The 22,244-nt window shown below is 43.3% G+C and overlaps 1 protein-coding gene across 1 annotated transcript in view; it reads right to left on the reverse strand.

Moving 5' to 3' along the window:
- Positions 1-17,859: 17,859 nt before the first annotated feature.
- The window catches only part of parvg (parvin, gamma), a 52,054-nt gene continuing 47,669 nt past the window's right edge, over positions 17,860-22,244 (reverse strand). Inside the window, exon 13 of the mRNA XM_078221190.1 lies at positions 17,860-19,280. Coding sequence (XP_078077316.1) covers positions 19,207-19,280 — 74 coding nt within the window. The 3' untranslated portion in view covers positions 17,860-19,206. The remainder of the gene's footprint in view (positions 19,281-22,244) is intronic.

A 22,244-nucleotide genomic window follows, 5' to 3' on the forward strand; every position in this document is an offset into this window, starting at 1 on the left:
CCTCTTGGAGTACACAGAAGAAGGGGGTTTCAAAAGGTAGCTGAGAGAGCTACTCAGTGCTTTTGTCTGCCTGCCTGTGTCTCTCCCGTCTGCATGCGAGGAAAAGTAGCTGGTGGTTTTCCACACTGAAGGTGTGTGATACAGCACCTGAGCAATACCCCGGGAAAAAGGGGATAACCATCTTTTACACAAATTTCCAAAACTTTCCCCCTCTGACTGGGGCGGCCAACTAACCAAAGAGAGATTGCAACTGCAAAGAGGAACTGAAATATCTTTATCAAACCAGCAGAACACCTGAACCAAAGAATCAACCATTCACAGGCAGAAGTCAACTAGCCTGGAATCAATTCATAATAGCCGCACGCATCATCATCTACTCCTCACAACTCAAGGACTATTCCGAACAATGTTTTAATTATGTTTACTCACTACTGGACTCAGCTCTTAATTCTTATCCATGTGAATGTAAATGTGTGTGTTTTCCCATATCTCCTTACCTTTTTAGTAGTTAATAAATTTACTCTGTTAAGCCTGGTTAATTGGCTCCTTTTTAAACATAACTATTGGGTCTATAAAAGAAGGGAAAGGGAACCTTGTTAGATTCAACCTTGTTGCTACCAGCACAGGGTGGGTTAAATAATGACAAAAAGCCAGTAATCCCTCCTCACCCAGATTTGTAATTTGAGGTGACAAATCGAGGGGTCTCGCCTGGATCAACAACATTTGTGGAACCTAACCTGGTTGTGACAACACCATGCAGACGCTACGACAACGGATGAATGAACACCGCTCGACAATCACCAGGCAAGATTGTTCTCTTCCTGTGGGGGAGCACTTCAGCAGTCACGGGCATTCAGCCTTGGATCTTCAGGTAAGCGTTCTCCAAGGCGGCCTTCACGACACACGACAGCGCAGAGTCGCTGAGCAGAAACTGATAGCCAAGTTCCGCACACATGAGGACGGCCTAAACCGGGATGTTGGATTTATGTCACATTATCAGTAACTCCCACAGCTTGCCTCCTGGGCTTGCAGAATCTCACTAGCTGTTCTGTCTGGAGACAATACACATCTCTTTAACCTGTGTTTAATGTTCCCTCCACCCACATTGTCTGTACCTTTAAGACCTGGCTGGCTGTAGGATCCGCATTCTAATCAGTATTCTGCAACTTGATTTTGTCTCTTTGCACTGTTTGAGAGCACATTTCCACTCCATCTGACGAAGGAGCAGTGCTCCGAAAGCTTAGGGTATTTGCTACCAAATAAACCTGTTGGACTTTAACCCGGTGTTGTGAGACTTCTTACTGTGACAACACCCACAGTGCTGTTATGGTGGGTGTTCCAGGATTTTGATATTAAAGGAACAGCAATATATTTCTATGTCAGGTGAAGGTGAATAGCTTGGGGGGGGGAACTTCCAGGTGGTGTTGTTCCCAGGTGTCTGCTGCCTTTGTCCTTCTATATGGTAGTGGTCGTGAGTTTGGAAGGTGCTATCTAAGGAACCTTGTTGAGTTCCAGCAGTGCATCTTCTAGGTGGTATACAATGCTGCTACTGTGCAGCTGTGATGGAGGGAGTGGATGTTTGTGGAAGAGTTGCCAATCAAGTGAGCTGCTTTGTCCTAGGTGGTGCCAAGCTTCTTGAGTGTTGTTGGAGCTGCACTCATCCAGACAAGTGGAAAGTATTCCATTACACTCCTGACTTGTGCTTTATAGATGATAGACAGGCACTGGGGAGTCAGGAGGTGAGTTACTCGCCAAGTCTGATACTGACCTGATCCTGTAGCCACAGTATTTATATGGCTAGTCCAGTTCAGTTTCTGGATAATGGTAATCTCCAGGATGTTAATACTGGGGGATTCAGTGATAGTAATGCCATTGAATGTCAAAGGGTGATGGTTAGATGATTATTGCTTGGCACTCTTGTGGTGCAAATGCTACTTAAGACTTGTCAGTTCAAGCCTGGATATTGTCCAGGTCTTGCTGCATTTGGACATGAACTGCTTCAATATCGGAGGAGTCACAAATGGTGCTGACCATTGAGCAATCATCAGCGAAGATCCCCACTTCTGACTTTCTGATGGAAGGAAGATTATTGATGGAGCAACTGAAGATGTGTAGGCTCGGCACCACCCTGAGGAACACATCCTTCAGTAATTTCTAAACCATCATGCTGCAAACTGTTGTTAGGGAGGAGAGAGACTAACTGAATTTCTTTATTCCCTCACCATCTGTCCATAAGCAGAGGTGCTTTTGAATTATTCTTAAAGTAGTCTGTGGCATATTTTCCCAAAACCTCAGTTGTATGATCCAACATATCAATCATTCTTAGCAGACTCATGTTATAATCAACTCAAAAAGTTAGTTTATTCACATGCAAACCCAAGAACACACAGAGATGCGTGCAAATGTGCGTACACGCATGCCCACACACGTAGGGCACAGAACAGAGGAAAATCTACAACTATGGGCAACAACAGTAAAAGAACCACGTCCGAGAAGTCAAAGTCCAACAGATGTTTCCTTCATGGCTGAGTTCAGTCTAGATGAGTTTCTGGTTAGAGATGACAACAGAAAAATCCTTGAAATAAATGACAATATAGCACAATGGGTTTTCTGTGCTTGGGCCACTTGATAGGTGAAGATCAGAGACTTTTAAAATCAGACCTTGAGGAGTTGAGAGATGGTGACTGCTTTGGTCAGCCATGAGGTTCCGGAGTTCCTTTTGGTCACTGTTAAATCGGAAGATTGAGCCATGAGGCTAGAAATGTAATATTAAAATGGTCTAAAAGGCTAGAAGCATGGGGTCATTAATTAGTTAATTGCAGTCTTGCAAACAGCTTCTGGCCAAACTCCATTGTTTCCCTTCAGAACAAAATGGTGGCTGTTAACACCTCCTCAGGAATAATGAGTTTCAATGCCTCTGTCTTTGCTTTCATCCCAGTTTCAGTGTGAGGGGAGGCGTAGTCAGTCTGTACGGTCATCATCATCTAGTTTCATGATTATAATGTGGCCTTATAATCGAGTGTGAGGTTCCAGAAAGATGGGAGTGGAGGCTTCTAGAACAGGTAGCCAACTTTGTGAGTAATGTGACCTGTGGCAGCCATCTTATGATTCACCTGGTGTCCATTTGAAAAATAGTAAAAAGGAATAAAGTTTCAACACACACAGTTTTGATTTAATTTCATGTCTTTCTTATTGACATGACTCCTTTCACCCTCTGGAAAAGAATAAATTCTATTTCTTTTTTTATGTTGCCTTGCAAAGGAGTAAAGAGTATACATTCATTCTCTCATTCATAGTGAGGACTCAAAAGCACAGCTAGCAGGTGCAATGTCAATTCCCTACTGTATTTGAGGTTTAAACTCAGGGTAGAAAGTCAGCCATGACATTAGCCTGTCCCATGATGTGGGCAATGTTTAGCTAACGTGGTTACATTCAAAACTTGTCTCTATTGGGGAAAGATGATTATTATTCGAGTTTCAGAGTTCTGGTTTTTCTTCTTCTGGAGTCAGACATAAGCAAAGATATTGATTTTGAAACTCTTCAAATTCCATTTATGTGTAGTCTAAAAGGTCTAGGGCTTTTACAAGGCAGTTAGTGGCCAGATTGTTAAACACAGGCAAGTTGCTCTTGGTTATCTGTAGGGATATTCTGTACTTCACACCCTGTAAATGCAAATTCTTTTTTAACTGTAGGGAAAACTGTAGGGAACTGTAGTGACGGCCTCGGGTCATCGTCTGGGTGGTGTTTGCACATTCTCCCTGTGTCTGCGTGGGTTTCCTCCGGGTTCCTCCCACACTCCAAAGATGTGCAAGTTAGGCTGATTAGTTATGCTAATTTCTCCCTTAGTGTCAGGGGAATTAGCAGGGTAAATGCATGGGGCTGCAGGGATGGAGGCTGGGTGGGATTGTTGTCGGTGCAGGCTAGATGGGCCGAGCGGCCTCCTTCTGCACTGTGGAGATCCTATGATACCCTTTCCTTAATCACACCATTCCCATTTACTTTTCACTACTGGGCTTCCTGACCTACACTGATGCCTGGGAAAGCAACCTCTAGTTTTTTAAATTCTCACCCTTGTTTTAAAATCCTTGCTGACTGCCCCTCCATATCTCAGGAATCTCCTTCAATCCCACCATCCCTCAAATGATTTCCTCTGAATCAAGACTCTTAAGCACTCACCAGTGGTGGCTGTGCTTTCAGCTTCCGAGGCCTCAAGCTCCAAAATTCCCTCCCTTAACCTCTATTCCTTTTAAGATCCTCCCTAAACCCTATCTAATAGGCCAAGATTTCAGCCCTAATATCTGATTACATGACTCGATTGAGTTTTGTACAATCATACGCCTGTGAAGCACCTTGGGATGTTTCATTTGTGAAAGATGCTGGGCGATTCTCCCAAAAGAATTCTAAGTGTCGAATTTGTGTGAAAACTGGAGTAAATCGTGCTGAGTTTTTCAGCGGGAGTTTCAAAATGAATCTCCCACACTCTGTGCACTGCAGAGGGCGCTAGCGTAAATCTCACGAAAAATCAGAGGGCAGAGCTTATTCCCGCTGGAGAGGCCGGTAGCATAGCACTGAGCAGGCCAGTGTGTGTGCGCGGATCTGTCATAGCGGAGATTGGGCATGCTCAGTAGCCCGCACTGCCGACCTTCTGATCACCGGCCAGCCCTGCAACCCCAAATCGCCGACCCTCCCACCCACCCAAAGCCTGATTGCTGACCCCCAGAACATGCCCAGGCTAGCCTCGACCTCCACCTCCCACCCCCCCACCCGTCCCAGCCCTCGTCCATGTCCATCCCCCACAACCCCGATTTCCATGATTGCTGGCTTCCCTTCCTCTGTTACTCAGCCCAAATGGAGAGTGGCAGTGGAAACCACCACCCCACCGATTGCCACCCCTCCCCCCAGAGGCTGTGCCCCTATAGGCCCCCTCTTGGCACTGGTTGTCTGGTGGGCAGTGCCAAGGTGCCCCCTGGGCATTTGTACTTTACCCATTGGGCAGTACCAGGGGGCCCAGGCTGGCACTGCCAAGGTGGGGAGCCTGCAGGATGGCCTCTGCTTTAGTCTCTCAGCCTGCTGCTCTACAAAAGCAGTGCGGTGGGCTGGGAGAATCGCCCCCGCTATTGCTATTGTCTCTCAATGCTGTTTGTGTGAGTCGCACTATTTTATAGGTTGTCACTTACACAACTTTCGATTTCTCGCCATACTTTCCCTATGTGAGCAAGTGAACTGCAATCTGTAAAAGTGCATGATCTTTTTCTATATCCAATCCGTGTGTGTCTTTAAGTTTGTGTGCACATGAGACCGGGTATGTGACATTGCATTAATTTGAGGGGAGTGCGATAAAACAACTTACAAACTCACAAAAGCTTACTGCTGAATTATTTACTTGGAACACAGAGGATAAGAAAGGACACAACTTTCCATACAAAACATACAGATAATGGGCAGTGAGAGAGCAAATACATTCTGTGACACTGTGTTACATTGGCACAGAGAACATATGTAGTCTGTCTGGTTTGTCTCAGACATGCTGCAATGGTCCAAGTTTTAAAATAACTTTGACCGAATAAGTAAACAAGCACGCTCTCTTCTTCATCTTTTGCCTTTAGAAATGATCACTTTTCTTGATGTTCCTTTGCATATTCTTTAAATGTAAGTTTTCCAATTACTTATACAGGGGAAAGCTTTGATGGTATATGAAGAACTACTGGCACCTTGTGGCAATCAGTCAAAAACTTTGCAAAATTCTATTTGTTAAGCTGTGCTTAACACAGGACAATACTTACATTTCCTATTAAATCTACTAACTAGCTTCCCTGACAGCATTGCGAGTAAATGCACCAGATGGAAAAGGCCTAAGTAATCCTCAGGAAGTTAGCTGATCTCACCTGGCTTGATGATTGGGTATTATAATTATTTTCTGGCCAAGCGAAGGGAAAAGAACTAACCGGGGCTTCCATTTGTGACAACTGTCCAGACACACTGACTGGAAATTGAGTGTGGATATTGAATCATAGAATCAGAATCTACAGTGCATAAGTGGGCCATTTGGCCCATCGAACCTACACTGACAACAATCCCACCCAGGTCCTATCTCTGTAACCCCACATATTTGCCCTCCTAATCTCCCTGACACTAAGGGACAATTTATCATGGTCAATCAACCTAACATGCACATCTTTGGACGGTGGGAGGAAAACCACACAGACACAGGGAGAATGTGCAAACTCCACACAGTCACCCGAGGCCATAATTGAACCTGGCTTCCTGAAGCTGTGAGGCAACAGTGCTAACCACTGTGCCACCCTTAAATTTTGCAACTTCCCATTGGGGAATTGAACCCCAGTCTCCCACGTGACAAGCAGGGTCACTAACCACAGTACTAACAAGGAAGTGCAAATTCTCTCGTGGTTGAAAGGTTTGCCAACACTAAATCGAGGACATTTGGATTGGAGAGTTACTAACACAACACTTGAAGGAGAAAGGGAGAAAACTGGTTCAAAACTTGTGAGATTTGCAAAACTTTACTTGCACTTTACAAGAAGCAGAATTCAATTACACAGTGCAGGAGAAGACCATTCGATCTGTTTAGTCTTTGAAAGAGGAATATAACATGATCTCAGTACTTGTGTAAAATTCTTACAAAAGTTGACTGTCTGTTCCTGAAATAAGCAGCCATAAATTGTGCCTTAATGGAACTCCCAAAGGTCTTGCCTGATCAGGCTGCTGCTGGCATGACTCCATCTCCTAGCTACTTCTCGAGCGAGGTTTTAGCTTTTGAGTGGATTTTTCTGGCAGAGTGCGTCAGTGAAAGAAGCGCTGGGAGCTTCACATTTTCCCAAACACACATTTCAATGACAATCCACTGCTGGAAACAATTTACCAGCATGAACTAGTAGTGCGTTTAAAATTGGATCATTAAAATTAATTTTCCCATGCAACCATGTCACAGGACTCAAATGTTTAATTTTCGCCAATGCTTCTTCTCACTAGCCAAGTCACGCAAATGCATATTTTAAAGTTTGTCTCCCTATTTAAATTGATTACTTCCATCCCTGATTTAACAATTTTAGTATAGTTATTCTTATAGGTCCCTCCTTATGATAGCACCTCGGTCCAGATTTCACAGTCAGTGGTGAGTCAGTGCTATCAACATCAAAGAAATCTACCCATAAAGATCAAATGACCTCAGTCCCATGGATTTCCCCTGTTCCTGATGTTAGTTTGAGCCTGGAGCCAAGTCAAGGGAATCTCTCAGTACAGCAACTGTGATACAAAGAACAAAACAGCACAGGAACAGGCCCTTCGGCCCTCCAAGCCTGCACCGATCATGTGTTCCTAACTAGACCATCCTCTTGTATCCATTTGATGTCATCAAACAGCACAAGCAACCAATCACATTAAAGGATTCTCACCAACAGTTACTAAGAAGGAAAATGCATTGGTCATCTTTCACTTTTAAATATATTTAAGAGAGCGAAATTAATAATTGGGACATACACATGGAATTCAGGTAGAAGCACGTGAACAAATTTCAAAAAATGAGAGCTTTTTATCAGAATAGAGAAATTTGGTATTCCACAAATATACGATTGGATTCTCAAGGTGAGAATTTATAATTAGATTTAAGGTGAGAATTTTTCAGCTGTAATTCAGTTACGACTGTTAAAAACTCAGTTATACCTCTTTAAACAACGTGCAACTTTTCATGTGTTTTTATAGCAAGGTTAATAGTGTAAAGCAGCAAATTCCAGTCAGCTCAGAGATTTCTACTTGCTTCTAGACTGTGGATCTTCAGCACTTCCGATGGAGAAACACAGCATCCCTGACAACTTCTGGATTTTCGTTTTTAACTGTGCATGAGCAGAAGTTTCAGAGGAGTGGTGATGGCAAATGCTGAAACCCTCTCCACCTTCACTATTACAAACTCCAGACCCTTTGGTTTTAAAAAGAAAGTGACATTGCCTTTCATTCATATAGTGTCTTTAAACTCTCAAGGTGCAAAATTAGCTCATGAACATCTAGAGTTTGGAATTTAAAATTTCATGCTCATTGTTAAACCCCATTATGGTCCTGTAGCTTATCTTTATAATCTTCTCTAGCCCAATAAACAACCCCCCCCCCTCCAAACTCTGCATTCTTGTGACTCTGGTATCTTGTCCACCCAGATCTTCCCTCTAGAATCCCTACAGTGCAGAAGGAGGCCATTTGACCCATTGAGTCTGCACCGACCACAATCCCACCCAGGCCCTATTCCTGTAAATCTCACTTACACTGCTAATCCCCTTGACACCAGGGTTAATTTAGCATGTTTAGCAATTAAATCAACCTAACCCGCACATCTTTGGACTGTGGGAGAAAACCAGAGCACACAGAGCAAACCCACGCAGACACGGGGTAATGCGCAAACTCCACACAGACAGTGACCCGAGGCCAGAATTGAACCCGGGTCCCTGGCACTGTGGGGTAGCAGTTCTAACCACTGTGCTGCCCAAATCTAGCTGTGTCTTCAGCCATCTAGATTTACACTTAACTTTTCTCTCTTTCTCTCCCGTTAACATTCTCCTTAAAGCCTACCCCTTAGGCAAGCTTTAAGCCAACCCTCCCACAATCCCCAATATCTCTTTCTCTGGCATGGCATCTGTTTTTGTTCGATGACCCAATCCAGGTCTGAGCCATCCTAGGTCACTGAGGGGAAAAAAGGATGGAAATTGCAGAAGCCATGACAACAATCAGCCAAACCTCCCTGGATGAGGTGGTGGTGCCAGACAGCAAATACTGGAGTTGTTCTCCTTATAGCAGAGAAGGTTGTGAGGTGAATTGTTGGAGATGTTTAAAATCACAAGCAGTGTTGATAGAGCAAACAAGGGGAAACTTTCCAGTGGCTGGAGGGTCACGACCAGAGGACACAAGTTTAAGGTGATTGGCAAAAGAACTAGGGGCAACATGAAGGTTTCTTTTTAAACACATCAAGTTGCTGTGACCAGACATGCATTACCTGAAAGTGTGGCGGAAGTAGATTTTATACTCATGTTTAAAAGATAAATGGAAAAATACAAAGGGAAAGAATTACCGGGCTAGGGGAAAGAACAAGGGGACCAATTGGATAGCTCTGCCCAGAGGGTCGATTAACTAAATGTCTTTCTTCTGTCCTGTACAATTCTGTGATTCTATGAAATCAACAAGGGATCCCAAATTTTGACCTTTATCCACCCTCCAGAATTAACCTCATCTCCAGGAGTTAACATTTCTCTCTTGAGGAGATTATTGCAGGAAATCCACAATACAGTGAGAATGGTTTTGTGTTTTTTTGGTTTCATTTCTGTGAACGCTTTTGTTTATCAGTTGTAAAAATATTGAGGATCAGTACAAAAGCTTACCGAGTTACAAATCACACAATTGACGAATGAAGTCTGTTCTTGTTCCAGTTATTGCAAGAATTTGGTGGCCAATTAGGATAGGTAGGTGCTGTGGCCAATGGCAGGAAGATGAGAATAGGTCAGAGTGGATACAGGTCCATTAATACAGGATTACACAAGAACAGAATGAGCAGGAGACCACCATTGGGCCCTTTGAACCAGCTCCTCCTTCAATGTGATCGGGCCCCATTTTACCATTTTGATTCTAAGTGCTGGGCGGACTTGAAACTGGGAGTGTTTCAGATCCGACTTTTAGACCCATTCTCAGATGCCCCCATACGCACTCTGCCTGAAAAAATATCAGTGATTCTGAAGCACGCTGTGCAAGCCTGTGGGCGGGGCTTAATGCACCCAAAGCCCTGCAGCTCCGATAAGCCCCTCCAACTGCGCACACACAGACAAGAAAATGATAGAATGCGGCTCCCCTGCCACATCCCTCCCAGGCCGGATAATGCCTCCCCCTGCCCCCACAGACATTGCCCCACCCCCACAACATTATTGACCCCCTTATCCCCCCACCACCCAGATCAATCACGGCCCCCTCCCCCCTTCCCCCCACTGATCTCAAGTAGAATAGCAGTGGACCCCCCCCCCTTCCCCTTCACTGATCTTAAGCAGAGTGGCAGCCGACCCCCCCCCACTCCCTCACCGATCTCAAGCAGGGGGGTAGAGGACTCAGCCTTCCCAAACCTCCCCCCCCCCCCCTCCCCACTCCTCCCCCCACCGATCTCAAGCAGAGAGCCGTCGGATGCTAGGCACTTACCTCCTCACTAACTGGAGCGTCCGAATCGGACTTATATGGAGCATGTCTGTTTTGCATTGATTCTGGATGGGTGAACACGGTGGTGAAGAGGGAAGTGCCGGTACGTTTGGGCGTGCAGCCCATTATGTCAATTTAAGTGCATGCAAATGCATTTAAATGGCCGTCGCTCCCGTTTCAGGCGCGGTCCCAATCACGTCCATTTTCAGGCCTTGGTAAAGGGGGAATCGGCATGGAGGCAGGTGTGGATCATGCTACTTGTCTCACGCCAGACTTTACCAAAGTTTTCACGCCCAAAAACGGGTGCAACACAATGGTAAAATTGGGCCCATCATATCTGATCTTGAGCTTCAAATGACCAGAGTTGGCAGAATTGCTAATCGACTATGCTGGATGGAAAGTATACAAGTATGGATGTCAAATATGAATTGTCTGCTGACAATCAATCACAGAGCTTCCACATCAAGAACAGTTGCTTAGACGAACAGTGGGACAGCAAAGGGCAGTTTTCATGGGACTCCATCCCAACATGTTCAACATGTCCCAAACAGCTGAAAACTCACATTTAGGACAATTGGGTATAAGATTGCTGAAAATTACTCTTGTGGGTTACACTGGGACGTCTTTCTCAAATATTTTCCATAAGGTTCACCTCCTTGTACTGAGGCCTCTGGTGTATTGTATAATGTAATATAAACTCTGTGCAATGTGTCACATGATTACATGGTGACATCCTCTGAGGTATTTGGGAGATTTTCCCTCTTTTCCATCCTGGACTATAAGCAAGCAATAGTTATCTAATAAAGCTCCACTAACTGGTTAAGTAATCCACTGTGTGGCAACCTTTTCACTCTTTTATCTTTGCTGTTAACGTGAGCTGACCACTTTAGTATGCAACACGGGTGAGTGACCACTTCACACAGAATCTGGTGTAATTCACAGGATAGATTAGAAACACAGTACAGTGGGACAGCGGTTTAACAGATTCATGGAATTATAACTTATACAAATCTTGGACCCGGCTCTCTCGGATCGCAATTGCTACAATGATCTACTTGGCAATTCTCCACCATGAAAAGCAATTCTGAAGCATAGCACGATGGCTATTGAGAGAGTATTTGTGGGAATGAGGCAGATATTCTGTAAATGGAAATGCCTTTCTTCGTTTAGCAAAGAAAGTGAAAACTAAACAAAAAGCACATCCAAATCATAGACAATGGTTCTGTTCAGTTCAACCTGAGCCTCTAGCCTGGAGGATTCCTTCAGCACTTCATGGGAAATGAGCTGCCAGAGGTGACCAGACATTATCACAAAGCGTCAAAGTGTAGATCCAGTGATTTATCTTTATCAGCTGACATTTGCGATTGGACTTGTTTTAAAGCAAGAATCCAATGTTAATTATAAATATCAATGAGCTAATTATATGCACACAGAAGATTACAGCAAGTTCTAGGTTTTCACCTGCAATTATACATTCTTACTGCACAAGACCTCAAGATAGGATTTTGAGCTGTGTCATTTTGGAATAAATTGTACGGAGCATTCATTATTTATCATGTGTTCTGATCTTATTGGTGTATTTGTTTCCCCAGCAATGTGAATTCTTTACCAGTGTAGTTTTAGCATTCCCAAAAGGGTCCTTAAACAACATACTGAACCACCCAGAACATAGCATCAAGACATTTATCTCAGTTTCTGGTTACCAGCTAGCGTCAGTATCGTCATAGCACACTACCCAAAATATTACAGGAGTAGCAACACAAGAACGATTTCATTTTTATTTCAGGTTGAGATTCCTTCAAATTTAACAAACTAAAAATGGTTCCAATGGTTTTGGCTGTAATTCGTACAGTGACTGGATAAACCATTAAATAACTTAATGTGCTCTGGCTGACTTTAATATATACTTTATTTAATCAAACAACAACTAGCATTGATACAGCACCTTTAACTTAGCAAAACACTCAAAAATGGTTCACAAAGAATTGATCAGACAAAATTTGACTGCAAGCCATATAAGGAAATATTAGCTTATGTGACTGAAAGTTTTGTCAAAAAATTTTTAAGGACTGTATTAAGGCTGAGAGGCAGTGATGTTTAGGGAAGGAATTCAAGAGGTTAGGGCCTGGGTGCTGAAGGCAGAGCCACCAATGGTGGGGCGAAAGAAATGTAGGATATGAAGGAGACAAGAGTTGGATGAATGCAGAAATCCCGGAGGAGTCTGGGGTGGAGGTTAGAGATAGGGAGGAGGCAAGATCATGGATTCATACATCTCACCTTGTTTCACCCCTCCCCTTGAGAAACATGTTCTCTAACACCCATCCAAAGCTGCACTCCAGGTTTCTCACCAAGATATTCTAAGTGTTTTCCTCCCTTAGCTAGCACCAGAGGCTTCTCATCTTCAGTGGAAGTTAGGACACAGTTGAAAATATTTTGGGATATTTTATTCCATCAAAGGTGCTATATAGATATAAGTTATTGTTGCAAAGTTCCATATCTTGGCCTCACAGAGCAGCTGGAGTCACTTTCAGAGATGTGCAGATGTTGGTAAGAGTTAGAGGTGATGGTTTCAGTTTTGCGAACAATTAACTATCAGCAAGTTTTGGCTCAACCAGAGTACGAGACAGGGAATTTCCTCACAACCATTTGTTTAAACCCAGGTCTCATATACTAAATGCATTCAAGTTATTTAACAGACTTTATCGCTGGAATTCTACCCCCCCCCCCCCCCCCCCCCCCGCCCCGCCATGGGAATTGGAGCAGGTGAGGGGTGGACAATGGGAAGGTCCGTTGACCTTGGGCGGGATTTTCCGGTCTCTGGTCAAGCGAGGCCATAAAACCCCAACCACGTCCTTTGCATTCAAATGCTCCTGATTGTTATTCCCTCCTTCGAGCCAGGTACTGGTGATGAGAATAAAATGAAAAGCCTACAAGCATCTACATGAAAAATCTTAAGCACCAGAGAACTAAAGATAATGTCAAAGCCAACAAGAAGCAAGATTTAGAATGCTGGCCTGCATTCTCCAATGGGAGGATGGACTTCAAGCCTTCACCACTGCAGTCTACATAAGAGTTTGCTAAATGAGAACATAAGAAATCGGTGCAGGAGTCGGTTTTGTGGCCCCTCAAACCTGCTCCACCATTCAGTCTCATGATGGACCTGACCTTGGCTGCAATATCTCACTTTCCTGCCTGTTTGCAGTAACCCTTGACTCCCCTATAGTTCAAAGATCTGTCTGTGTCTTGAAAATATTCCATGACTCAGCCTCCAAACTCTCTGGGGTGGAGAATTCCAAAGATTCACAACGCTCAGAAGAATTTTCTCTGCGTCTCCATCTGAAATGGAGAACCCACGTGTTCTGAAACAATGCTACCTGGTTTACATTCCCCAACTGGGAGAACATCCTCTTAGCATCTTGCCAGGCTTAATTGTTTCAAAAGATCATGTCTCATTCTTCTAAATTCCAGTGAATATAATACAAACTAGCCTCGATTTTACTTTAGCAGAATTGGGGACGTATTGGCCAAGTGGTATTATCACTGGACCATGAATCCAGAAACTCAGGTTTCAAGATTAATTATGAATTATAACAAAAGCTGGGCTCTGGGGACCCAGGCTCAAATCCTGCTGATGGTGGAATTTGAATTCAATAAAAAATACCTGGAATTAAGAATCAACTGATGACCATGAAACCATTGTAGATTGTCAGAAAAACCTATCTGGTTCACTAATGTCCTTTAGGGAAGGAAATCTGCCATCCTTACCTCGTCTGGCCTACACGTGATTCCAGAGCCAAAGCAATGTGGTTGACTCTCAACTGCCCTCTGAAATGCCCTAGTCACTCAGTTCAAGGGTGACGAGGGATGGGCAATAAATACTGGCCAGCCAGCGACGCCCATGGCGCACTAATTAATAAAAAAAATTTAGTGTACTTGCTTAACTTGACCATTTTATTTCAAAAGATTTTTACAATCATATATTCTGCAACAAACCAGTGAGGTCGTCACCATTTTGTACTATACATGCGATCGGAAAAGAAACCCATTCACAAAATAATATGTAACACAATATAGTACAGTGAAGCAATCATCAACTAGCAACAGATGATTTTATTTAAAGTACCTTAATTGCCGTGTAATTGAATGATAAGTAATTAATAATCAAATAGTAAGAGTAACATTATATTTATTTCTGTGTTTCTTCCGAATACTCCTCTCTTAAATGTGCTGTAGTTGTGAGAAAGGAACCTGAACTATCCGGAATTGATCCCAGTCAGAATGCAGTGACCTTGACTGGTCTATTGCTGGTTCAATGAATGGGACACTTGTGCGGTATTACAATAGAGGCGATACATTTGTGATTTTCCAATTCGCTGGGACCTTTCCGGAATCTAGGGAATTTTGAAAGGTTGCAAACAATGCATCCATTATCTCTGCAGCCATTTCTTTTAAGAGCTTATACAGGCCATCAGGTCCATTGGACATGTCAGTTTTAACACGCAATAGTTTGCCTAGTATGTTTTGTCTAGTGATAATGGTTGTCTTATGTTCCTCCCTCCCTTTTATCCTTGATTTTCTACTATTATTGGGATACTTTTAGGTGTCTTCTGCCATGAAGATAAAATATGTCCAAAATGGTTACCATTTCTTTGCTTCTCATTATTAATTTCCTCAGCTCATCCTGTCAGGGAAGCTTTCTGTTTTTATATTTCTGGCTAGTTTATTCTCAATCTATTTTCTTCCTTTTTGTTCATTATCCTTTGCTGGTTTCTAAAACTTTCCCTATTTTCTGATCTACCATTAATCTTCACTACATTCAACACATTTTTTTTCAATTTTATACCATTCTTAACGTCTTTAGTTAGCCGAGGATGGTTCATTCTTCTCCACGAGTTTTACCCTCTCAATAGAACATATTTTTGTTGAGAAATATCTCCTCTAATGACTGTCACTACTCATCTACCATCTTTTCTATTTCCCCAGAACACTTTTACAGTCAACTCTGCCTGCGTACCTTTGAGATTGCCTTTTTAAAGAAGAGTTTCTCACTCTCAAACGGAATGTAAAATTCCATGTTATCCTGGAGGATCCTTTGCGATGAGATTTGTTAATTAATCGTGTCTCATTACACAGTGCCAGATCTAAAATAGCTAGTTCCCTGATTGATTCTACAACATAATGTTCGAAGAAACTGTGCTGAATACACTCAATGAACCCGTCCTCGAGGCTACCTTTGCCACTTTGATTTGTCCAATCTATATGAAAATTACGATTGCCCATAATTATTGCAGTGCCTTTCTTACAAGCCCCAAACATTTTTGATTTATACTGTGTCCTAAAATGTAGCTACAATTAATCAGCATCTAGGCTACTACCAACCGTAAATTCTTTCCCTCACTCTTTATTATCTCAACCTCAACCCAAACTGATTGGTCTTGCAAGCCGACTGTAATGATCTTATCCTTTATTACATTGCTAACCCATCTTCTTTTTCTTCCTTCTTATCCTTGTGAAATGTCAAGCATCCCTGAATATTCCCAACTTCCATTGGACTGTCAGATACTTCGATAGGAATGGTTTTCTCCAAGAAATCATAGAATTATAGAATCCCTACAGTGCAGAAGGAGGCCATTCGGCCTATCGAGCCTGCACCGACAACAATCCCAGCCAGGTCCTATCCCTGTAATCCCATGTATTTACCCTGCTAGTCCTCCTGACACCAAGGGGAAATTTAGCATGGCCAATCCACCTAACTTGCACACCTTTGGACTGCGGGAGGAAACCGGAGCACCCGGAGGAAACCCACGCAATCACCCGAAGTCGGAATTGAACCTGGGTCCCTGGCTCTGTGAGGCAGCAGTGCTAACCACTGTGCTGCCCAGAAATGCCAAATTAAATCCAAAACCAAGCTGATTACATTTTTATAACATCCGTCTCTCTCTCTCTCTCAAGTCTATCGTTTCAACTTTATAGCAATTAAGTCAGCACCGCATACACTGCTCAGATTGCAATTAGTTATTGTGTTGGTGAGACTGCCATCTGATGGTCGAATTTGGTAACAGCACCTTGATATTAAACAAGGGTACACATAAATTGGGAGGAATTCCAATGGAGCTTTTCGCAATCCAGAATGTTGAATTGTGTTCTCTCAGCATTGCTGCCCGTCCTGTTGAGTGGTTGCGGTCTTTTATTCCCCTCCAGATTTCTTGCATCTGGGACATTTTGCTGTGCCCTTGCCCCAAAATTAGAAATTGCATCAGACTTCAGCTACTACCAAAAGCTTCCTCTGTAATTGCTTGAGCTTTTCACAACACTTGCTCACTTAACAGTTCAGCCTTTATTTCCTCATACTCTCAGTGAACTGTGGTTTTGCAGGCGATCAGGAATTTACACCTTCGCACAAATGTACAAACACATAAACTAGGAAGTGGCCATTTGGCTTCGCGAGCCTCATGCTCTGCCATTCTATAAGACCATGATCAATCAACCCCATGTTCCTGCCTATCCTGTAAGGGGTACGTTTGGAGGGCCATATTCAGCCAATCAGACTGGTGCACGTGAATGCTAAAGCTGGATTTCTTTGCTGGATAAGGGTCTGGAGTTATAGAGTACGGTAGCCTTTATATCACTCTCTGTGCATAGTTACTTACCTTAGTAAACCATTCAGTCCTTAGTCTACTTAGGAGATCACCCGTCCTTTCAAGATACTATCGATGTAATAATTTAACAGTGTGCCATTATAGAAATCACAGAAGGAAACCCTACAGTACAGAAAGAGGCCATTTGGCCCATTGAGTCTGCACCGGCCACAATCCCACCCAGGCCCTACTCCCATATCCCCACAGATTTACCCACTAATCCCTCTAACCTGCGCATCTCAGGACACTAAGGGCAATTTTTTTTTTTAGCATGGCCAATCAACCTAACCCGCACATCTTTGGACTGTGGGAGGAAACCGGAGCACCCGGAGGAAACCCACGCAGACACGGGGAGAATGTGCAAACTCCACACAGACCGTGACCCAAGCCGGGAATCGAACCCAGGTCCCTGGAGCTGTGAAGCAGCGGTGCTAACCATCATGCCGCCCCATTAGAAATTAATCATCCAAATGCTCTTCCCTTGCAACAGTGCTAAACTGCATGGAGACCTTTTCAGCAAATTAGTTACGTCGAAAACACATTAAACCTGAAGAATTTGTGTGAGGAGTCCAAAAATGTGCGGGTTAGGTGGATTGACCCTAGTTTCAGGGGGATTAGCAGGGTAAATAGGTGGGGTTATGGGAGTAGGGCCTGAACGGGATTGTGGTCGGTGCAGACCCGATAGGCTGAATGGCCTCCTTCTGCACTGTCGGGATTCTATGATTACATCTTTCTGAAACCGAGGCTCAAACCAAGCCCAGATTGATGAAATGGAAGTTTCCAGTTGGAGATATGTGCTCCATCAAGCAATACAAGTGTGATCAAAACTCAAGTTTGCAGCAGACATGGGTCCATAGCACAAAAATATCCATGTTTCAGGAACCTCATGGAAAGAACAGTAGGCATTCACACTTGGGGTAATGACGTAGAGAGATTCTTGAATTTGAGACTGTAGCATACTTGTGTGGAATATGCTGTCCATAGAAAAAGATTGCCAATTTTTGACAATGGGTGATTTCAAAAAACAGAAAGTTACACAAATCTCCCCCATTTTCACCACTCATTTTAATTGTTGCAATATCATGACAAGGAAACCTTGAATCACAACAGTGATTTATTGAAGGAAAGAGAAACTATATACAAAACAAGCTCAGGTACAAGTCTAGTTCCACCGACTCTCAGTCTCACACTAAAGGTTCCCTCCTATCAGGAGTTGCGTCCTCACTCCCAATAGGTAGCGGTTTGTGTGCTTCCTCCTGCTAGCCCCAGGAAGGTCCCATGGCCCACGAACACCCACCCCTTAAAGGGCCCACACTAATGAGTGCAGGGCTGCACCAGAAACAGTTTCAAACAAACAATAGTCCATTTATCCGCCTGAAGTTTCTTAATGAAACTTTCACTTTCAATAAGGAACTCCAGAGATGATTACAGTAAATAACAGCATTGATTATTCAGCAATATTATTAGTAACAGCGGGTTTCTCCCTCTCATCTTCTGCTACTCACGCTGCGATACAACGTCGTATGTGTTGGTTGCTGTGGTTTTTCTTCATCTTTGAGTCCAGACAATTAGTGCTAGCAGATTATTCCTCGTGGGGGGAGATGGGAGCATCATAGCTAGAGTTTCAACTTGTCCTTACCCAATTTCCATAAGCATATTTTTCAGGGGGTGTTAATGAGATGAAGAAGCTGACTGTCTCTCCCTGGCTAATTCTGTCATTCCTATTAGTATGCTAACTAAGCTAACTCAACCTCATTTCAAAGTTGGATCATTCTTATTCTGTGTGGCCCAGTTCCATTCCAGGCGATTCATTTACTTGCTGAGGCAGCCGAGCAACTCGGTGCGAATGATTATTTTTAAATGACTGATGGCAGATCAGTGTTTGGATTTATAGCACACGGTTAGTATAGTTACTCACCTGCCCAGCTGGACGACAATGTCCCTTTAAGAATAGTACCTCAATGACTCGCGCTACTGTTAAGATTATTTCGGCAGAAGCATTGAGAATACACAGAGGCTTGTTAAATCTTGTTGACAGGTTTAGCGACCAGAATGCAAGTGTAAAGGAGGACAGAAATAGTTGCATTTTGTCATGAAGTGTTATTCAATGCTTAATGAGCTCAGCTTAATTTCTTTATATTAACCAGGAGCCCTAGTTGTTGGACCTTTTTCAAATGATCAAAACTCAGTATTCTTAAAAAAATGATCTGCTGATTATTTCAGCTAATTATCTAGAGATAAAATAGTGGTTCAAAGAATTTGTTCAACAGATCTTCCGTGAATCCCTCACCCACCACGTTCATTGCAATGTTCTTTCTTTGCTCTATTGATCTTCTGCAATCAATCCATTTGAAGGTTGTTTTCATGTTGCCGGCAAGCGCTGTTCACCCCCTCACTTGTCCTTGTATTTTGCAAATAAGCAATGCAAGATTCGGGTTATGGCTTTGATGTCCAAATTTACAATATCTGTGAAAGGACAGGGACAAAAGAAGCTTACTTTTTCAATGTTTAATCAGAAGACAGACACAAAGGGGGCCACAGGAGCGCATCTTAGAATCATAGAATCCTACAGTGCAGTAGGAGGCCATTCGGTCCATCAAGTCTGCACCGACCACAATCCCACCCAGGCCCTATCCCCAAAACCTCATGCATTTACTCGAGCTAATCCCCCTGACACTAAGGGGCAATTTAGAATGGTCAATCCACCTAACCTGCACATCTTTGGAGTTTGGGAGGAAACCGGAGCACCCGGAGGAAACCCACGCAGACATGGGGAGAATGTGCAAACTCCACACAGACGGTGATCCAAGCCGTGAATCGAACCTCGGTCCTTGGTGCTGTGAGCTTCACTGATTGAAAAGGAACTCCTATTGTTGTGGTGCACATTTAAGTGGGCCTGGTTATGTTTTCTGTAGGCATTGCTGGAGGGGAAATGATGCAACATATCATGCGATGCAGTCTCAGTTTGCTATGAAGGAAGCAAGCCAGTCAGCCATGTATATAAATTCTCCAACTTTGTAATACTGCCACCAACTTTTCAACTCCTGAATAATGAACTTGTATGTCTGTGTGTTAACCAATGCCCCATGCGTGGTTGATGTTTATTTGTTAATTAGCACAAGGTTTTTTTTAAAGTTTATTTATTAGTCACAAGTAGGCCTGACACTGCAATGAAGTTACTATGAAATTCCCCTAGTCGCCACATGCCAGCGCCTGTTCAGGTCAATGCATCTAACCAGCACGTCTTTCATACTGTGGGAGGAAACCGGAGCACCCGGAAGAAACCCACGCAGACACAGGGAGAACATGCAAACTCCACACAGACGGTGACCCAAGCGGGGAATCAAACCCGGGTCCCTGGCGCTGTGAGGCAGCAGTGCTAACCACTGTGCCACCATTCCGCCCCTCTTTTTTTGAGAAGTAAAATACAATACCAATCATCACAACCCCCCAATCAGATCATCCAGCTGGCTCTACAGTTTACAAGACCTGAATTTCCACTCAATTATTTATTGCATAAATAAATGTTTCCTAATTGTCCAAAGATGTGCGGGTTAGGTTGATTGGCCATTCTAAAATTGCCCTTTAGTATCCTGAGATGCGTAGGTTGGAGGGATTAGTGGGTACAATATGTAGGGATATGGGGGTAGGGCCTAGGTGGGATTGTGGTCGGTGCAGACTCGATGGGCTGAATGGCCTCTTTCTGTACTGTAGGGTTTCTATGATTTCTATGATTTCTATTTCTAATTTCTGACCCAAATTTGTTTTTTTGCCCACATATATCCTTGCCCCTTTGTCCCCAATGCTCCAGAGTTATTTGCTAAATCCCATACTTTTGTAATATCTTGTGCCTGTAAAGATGTTGACCCAAACGATGAAAGAAAATCTCCTCTCTAATACGAGAAAATCTGAAGTTCTGCCTATCTGTCCAGTTCCACATTTATTGAAGGCGCAACCTAACTGCCTTCATTCACAGAATAAGTGCCTCAGTTTCTTCAACATATCTCATAACTAAATCCTCGGAAATAAGGAATCAAACTTATAACTACTTCTCTATTAAGAAATCCAGTGGGGAGTTCAGAAGAACATCTTCAACTAAAAGTGTGGTATGTGTAACCACAGGGAGTGGTTGAAATGAAATGCATTTAAGAGAAAACTAGACACGTATGAGGGAGGTGAGAGTAGATATTTCCTGATCTAAGTTTAACGTTGTAAATATGGGAGGAGGCTCATGTGAAGAATAAATTCACTTTAGCCTGCTTGGGTTGAAAGGCTGTTTCTGCCACTCATGGAAAGACCAGGATTTTTTAAAACTTCCCCCGAGAAAGTGGAGGTGAGCTGCCTTCTTGAAATGCTGCAGTCCATCTGGTGTAGGTACACCCACAGTGCTGTTGGGGAGTACCATGATGTTGATCCTACGACAGTGGAGGAACAGTGATATAGTTTCAAGTCAGGGTGATGTGTAGTCTGGAGGGGAAATTGCAGGTGGTGGTTTCCACATGCAATCGGCTGCCCTTGACCTTCTCGGTGGATTGGAAGGTACTGTCAAAGCCTTGGTAAGTTGCTGCAGTACAAAGTACACAGTGCTGCCACTGTGCGTCAGTGGTGGTGGGGGGGGTGGTGGAGTGAATGTTTAAGTTGGCAGATGGGGTGTTGATCAAGCAGGCTGCTTTAAGGATGGTGTCAAGATTTGAGTGTTGTTGGGGCCACACTCATCCAAGAAAGTGGTGAGTATTCCATCACACGAGAAATAGGAACAGGAGTGGACCACAGGGCCACAGCGAGCCTGCTCCATCACTCACTACAATCATGGCTGATCTTAGGCTTCAACTCCATTTTCTCACCTGCTTCCCATGATGGTACAGTGTCAGATGCTGCCTTGATGTCATGGGCGTCAATTCAATGCTGTGTATGTTATGTAATCCTTCTAACCTGAATATTTCCCACATTCCAGTGGTTAAAACAGATCACTGTACCCCAGCTGTAAGCTGACCAGAGCACTATCTCATTTCAATGTGAATTGCAGATTACTGATTTGGCAATGTAGTAGTGCATTTAGTTTGCTTTTATTGCTGTTCTAACATTAGCTAGGCATTTTAATGGAAAATATACCAACACATCTTACTCTTTCTTCTTGCAATCTTCCTTTTTCACTTAATTTTCCAATATAATTTCAATTCAGCTTGTGAAATTGCTTTTAATTTTAACTTTTATATCCTCATTCTCAGTCCCATACTCTTTCCACTGTTTCCCACAGGAAGTCTGCTTTGCAGTGTTCAACTATATCTTAAACCTCATAAAATATAAATACTGCAATTGTTGGAAATCTGAAACAAAAACAGAAAATACTGGAAGTACTCAGCAGATCTGGCAGGATCTATGGAGAGAGAAACAGAGTTACCATTTTACGTCTGCACTGCCACATTGCTA

Source organism: Mustelus asterias, chromosome 9, assembly GCF_964213995.1.
Source record: "Mustelus asterias chromosome 9, sMusAst1.hap1.1, whole genome shotgun sequence".
In the NCBI taxonomy this organism is placed as follows: domain Eukaryota; kingdom Metazoa; phylum Chordata; class Chondrichthyes; order Carcharhiniformes; family Triakidae; genus Mustelus; species Mustelus asterias.